Below are 5,257 nucleotides of genomic sequence, written 5' to 3'. Positions count from 1 at the left end.
AGGAGTCACTCACCTAATAGTAAAAAAAATCTTACTAGTGTTTCCCATAAATAAATAAGGAGCTATTCTCTAAAATGACTTCAATTTCCATAAAACTCCTTTAAAAATATAATCTGTAGAATAAATTTTCAACTACAAACAGTGGAAGCAGAAAAACTGACAATCATGGGAATTCAGTTAGACTTTTCTTTGGCATAAATTTAGTGCCCAAAGGCACTCTGATGGCCCTGGGGACTAACATCCATTTATCTGAAGAATGGAAAGGTAAAGCACATGCAGGGGCAATGCAAGTTTCTCCTCCCCTGTCCTGCCCCTATGCCTCAAATCTAAGCATCTCCTTATTTGGAGAGGCATGGAGCCTAATCTGTCCTGTCACGGCTTGGTCTCTTGCCGAGACAAGCAAGAAAGTTGCTACTTGTAAGTATTAAAAGTGGCTTTAGTAAGCAAATTGAACAAAAAAATTAAAACTTACTATACTCAACTATGCACTTAATAGGATGAAAATTAGACTGTAAAATACAAATTTAGAGAAATCAAGTGGAGCAAGAAAGAAAACACCAAACAGCATTCTAATCAGAATAGCATCAGAAACAGTCATAGCATAGCAAATCACATTTTTTTCTTCTATTTATCATCAAAAAAGTGTAAAAATAGACAATTGCTTTTGGTAGAAGTCTGTCTTTGGGGAGGGGAAAAGAATAAATAAAGCTACTATTAAAAATACTGATGTTTAATGTTTGGCTTATTTGGGGGGCAGCAAGCTCCAAACTCCTACCACCTGCAAGTTAACAATAGGTCTCACTACAGAACAAAAGCCCAGGAACTCTCCCCCCAATAGTTATATTCTGCAATGTGCTAGGCACTTTACAAATACTGTGGAAAATATAGCCTCTGTCCCAAGTATGATACAATTAAGAGCATCACTTTTCTCTCTGAAATTCAACTTCAGAACATCTCTGTCTAGAGAAAAAAGACAAGCTGATAAACTGAAATGGGATGATATCGTAAGTGATTTAAAGCATAGGTTAATTACTGAATCTAATGAGGCAGTAAGCCAATGGGCCAAATTCATCTCTGCTGTAACTCTAGTACATATACATAGGAATGAATTTGACCCATTACTACTTGGTCAAGTTCAAAGCCATTTTCATTTTGGCCAATATTTAGGCCAAAGGCTAGGAAGATAAGATAAGGAAGCTCCTTGTTCAGCTGCCAACCCTTTAATAAGCAACTGAATCTAACGTGCAAAATTAACAAGTTAACCTGGCCCTTAACTGATTTCACAGACTTTTAAAAATGCAACAGTTACTGCAATTAGACCCACAAAACCAGTATTTGCATGTATGTGACCGTCTGACAGTTAACCTACCAGTTGCATGTACAAATTAGGTACACAATTACATGTATACACTTTTTGAAAGTTAGGCCATAATTGATTGTGTGTGCAATTTTAATGAAGTGTTTATTTTAATTCACAGGCTCAGTGCTTTTTATAGGAAGAGTTACAAATCCCTCAGAATAAGTGTGTCCAATGCACCCTCCCCTTATTCCTTCTGCAGCCATCTTTCCTTCAATGAAATTGAGGCACACTGTGCATATTTATTAAAAACTGGATACTTAAAATTATTTCGCAAAAAAATCCACAAGGAAGAGCGGATAAATGTTACCCAAATAACTTTGTAAATAAAATGTATTACTTTTGCATTTTGTGTAGAGTGCTTTTATTTTGTAGCTGTATAAAAGCATCTTTTACTCTTTTTAAAAAATGGTTGGCATCACAAGGTAACAGGAGACTGGCTAAAACCAACAGAATGTATTACAGTTATTTGTGTTCTTTGCTCACAAGACTGAGTCAGCTGAGAGGAGACAATACTAACCCACCACAAAGCTTTACATTATCTGCTATTTTTCAAGTGGTGGTTTATTTTCTGCTCCTGAAACTGAAGTTTTAAACAAAAAATTAAAAACTGAATTAGGTTCCAGAATCAGTTACATTACCAAGCTGAAGTGGTGAGGTAAACAAGCAGCCTGAAGTGCAGCCATGAGAAATAATCCAGCTGAGAGACAGTCTGTTAAGGAATTGGCACCAGGACAGCAGAGTACAAGCCCACTGGGGACTCTGACTATGGACTTGGGTTGCTAATCTGAGCCACCATGTCTACACTACTGTTGTCACCCGGTCTAACTAAATTAAAGCTAACAGCACAGATAGGCACACCCGTGCTACACTCACACCACACCTTCACTTGCAGTAAACATAGCCTGAGTGTCTACTCACCTAAACAAGTGTATCAGTACCACCACATACACTACTTCCAATGCAGACTTTACATTAAAAAAAAATCTTTTACTTTACAGTGCAGGGCCTGGGAAGGGAGACGGGGTTAGGCACACAAGCAGCCTCGTTAAGGAGCAAGGGATGAGGTTGGCGTAATTGGAAAGATTGTTAAATCTCAAAGAAAACTTAAATAATCCCACATTTTGCCATTTTTCTGGTGTGCATACCGTACATAAGATCTGTGATGCTGTTCAGTAAAAATAAGACTTAGAATACATGATGCTATGTCAACTTATCACCATAACAATGCAGTCAAATAGCAGCTTTCTTAGTTTCTTTTCGTAATTTATATCTTATTCTGAGAACCAAAGAATCAGCATTTCCAACGAGGCTTAAATTGTAGCTGGTTTCTCAAAACTGACAATAAAACTGCGTAGATCTAAAAAGGGGAGAAGAGAAATGAGCCACTTCAATGAAAACCGTACTCATTCCTAACCACCAAAGATTAAAATAGAGGGTTTTTTTTATTGATGGAATAACAAAAGTGCTTTTCTTAAATATTTTTCAAAATACATTTGTACAACTTACAATAATATATCCAAAATAACTGTATATACAAAACATTACCTTGTTTAATGTATGTGCTTTTTTTGAAAATTACAAAGCAACTTTTTTTTTTTTTTTTTTTTTTTTTTTTTTTTTGTTAAATTTAATCTTAATATAGATGATAGTTTTGAAGGTTGGGTTAAAAAAATAGAACCTAAGGGAAAGTGACATTTAAGTCAATAACAAGCAAGAAATTCTCTATTTTTAGTTTGTTAAATAAAAATGCTTTTAGTGATATTTTTCACATTACAAAAATAACAGAAATGAAGAAAAAGATTACATATACTTTTTCCATCATACTAGAGAGCAGCTTTTAGTCTTTCAGATAGAGGACTTGAGCCAAGAGTGCATGTCAAAAATGAATGCAGGTAATACAGCTGTGCCCTGCTGTGGCTTTTCTATGTGTAAAACATCTCTTAGCTGCTGTTGATATGGTTGACTTGGTTAGATCTGCGATGGATTTCTTCCAGAAAACCCTCAAGCTGTTCTATCAGCATTCGTTTTTTAAACCTGAATGGAAAAGGAAGTATAAAAATAATGCTGTTAATATTAAACTGACAGTTTAAAGAGATGGACTTTTTAAAACCAGACTTAACTCTCAAAACTTTTCACTATCCACTGCGTACATCAGAGGTTCACTGTATATGCACTGTTGTCTGTGGAAGTTCTGGCAAGCTAGTGTCATAGCACAATTATTTATTCTGATCCTCTTTTCTGTGTATGTATTCATTGACAAAAACTTAATTAACAGAGTCAAGATTACCCAGTGGTACCACGTGCCTTTCCAGAACATTGAAGTCAGCAAACCAGGAAATACAGAATTAACATATATGCCAATGCAACCTTAACTCTACACTCTGAGCAATGACCAAATACATCCATAATGCTCATAATAATAATATATGGAGATATACCTGTCTCCTAGAACTGGAAGGGACCCTGAAAGGTCATCGAGTCCAGCTCCTTGCCTTCAGTAGCAGGACCAAGTACTGATTTTGCCCCAGATCCCTAAGTGGCCCCCTCAAGGATTGAACTCACAACCCTGGGTTTAGCAGGCCAATGCTTAAACCACTGAGCTATCCCTCCCCCCTCAAAATATTTGCACACTGCCTTTGCAGACACTGTAGAATGTTCAGGGAATAGGCACATGACCAATGTAGGACAGAACTGTACTGAACAGGAGCTACCTACATTTAAGCCCACTCCACAGAAATACCCCTGCTGCTGAATTTTACAATTTCAATCCCTTTTACAAACCCTTTCACTCTTATGCACAGGATGCCATTTAACACCATGCTTTCACTTACCCCCTCATTAAACCACAGACCACTCGTATCCTGCCTCACTGTGGACAATCCCCATAGCAATAAGACCCTAGTGCACAGTAACACAGCTTTCCGAACTCACTGCTAAAAGGAGCATATTGGATCTCAATAGGTACACATGCACCTCTTTCCTTTCTTCACACACAAAGGCGGACAAGGAGAGGGGTGAAGTCCCCAGATCTCACATCACAATCACAGCTCTGCCATACTGCTCCAACCAATCAGTACAGCTACACTTAACATAGTGAACACAGCTCGAGTGCATGTAGATAATTCCCATTGGCTACTGCCAGCTCCAGGGCAGCAGAGTTAAGGTTGTGCTGGCATGCACATTAATTCTATATTCCCTGCTTTCAGAAGTTACAGTTTTGCTGAACTCTGTTTTCTAGAAGGGCACAAGATACTCTTGAGATAATGCTCAGACTCCCTACCACTGCTCCAACATTCCCTCCATCATACCCATTGTTCTGACCTCAGCTCCTCACGTCCTACTGCTTTGAAACCCATCCCCCTATTGCCCTTTCCCCTCCTCCCCAACACAGCAACTTCACCCTTCTCCATGCCCCTGGCCCTAGGGAAGTGGGAAGGTAGTGTGTCTGAGAAGTGCCCATATCAGCTGTAAGCAGGGAGAGAGAGGAAAGAAACAAGCCCTGTGGATCTGGGCCTTGTGTGTGGGGAATGGGCTCTACACATCCATCTGCAGCATAGGAAGCTCAGAGAGATGTGAAGTGGCCCATTCATCTCAATGAGATGTTCTCAGCTGAATGAGAACACGCCATGGAGAATGCTCTGTGGCATATAAACTGTTCTATTCACCTCAATAGGTATTTCCTTCCCCCCTTCTCAGTGACAGTGCTGCGAGCTTGTGATATGCACCAAGCATACCTATTCTCAACTCCTCGCCTTGGTCTCAGCAGTATGTGATTGGTGCATGTTCCAAGCATGCCAATTCTCAAGCTTCCCATCCAGAGGGGCAGCCACACCATGCACTACCCACCCGCCAATTCCGACACACACACACACACACACACACACACACACACACACA

At 39.1% G+C, this 5,257-nt stretch overlaps 1 protein-coding gene across 3 annotated transcripts in view; it reads right to left on the bottom strand.

The window, feature by feature from the left end:
- Positions 1-3,278: 3,278 nt before the first annotated feature.
- INTS6 (integrator complex subunit 6) overlaps positions 3,279-5,257 on the bottom strand; it is an 85,540-nt gene continuing 83,561 nt past the window's right edge. For 2 of the 3 annotated variants that reach the window (XM_026653442.1, XM_026653445.1), the window contains exon 18: positions 3,279-3,394. In XM_026653442.1, coding sequence (XP_026509227.1) covers positions 3,301-3,394 — 94 coding nt within the window. In that variant the 3' untranslated portion in view covers positions 3,279-3,300. The remainder of the gene's footprint in view (positions 3,395-5,257) is intronic. The other variant, XM_026653444.2, reaches the window with a different exon arrangement.

This window comes from Terrapene carolina, unplaced genomic scaffold, assembly GCF_002925995.2.
Source record: "Terrapene carolina triunguis isolate 2854851 unplaced genomic scaffold, T_m_triunguis-2.0 Scaffold139, whole genome shotgun sequence".
Taxonomy (NCBI): domain Eukaryota; kingdom Metazoa; phylum Chordata; order Testudines; family Emydidae; genus Terrapene; species Terrapene triunguis.
The sequence above is the reverse complement of the archived record's forward strand: the minus strand, read 5'-3'. Positions and strand labels throughout refer to the sequence as shown.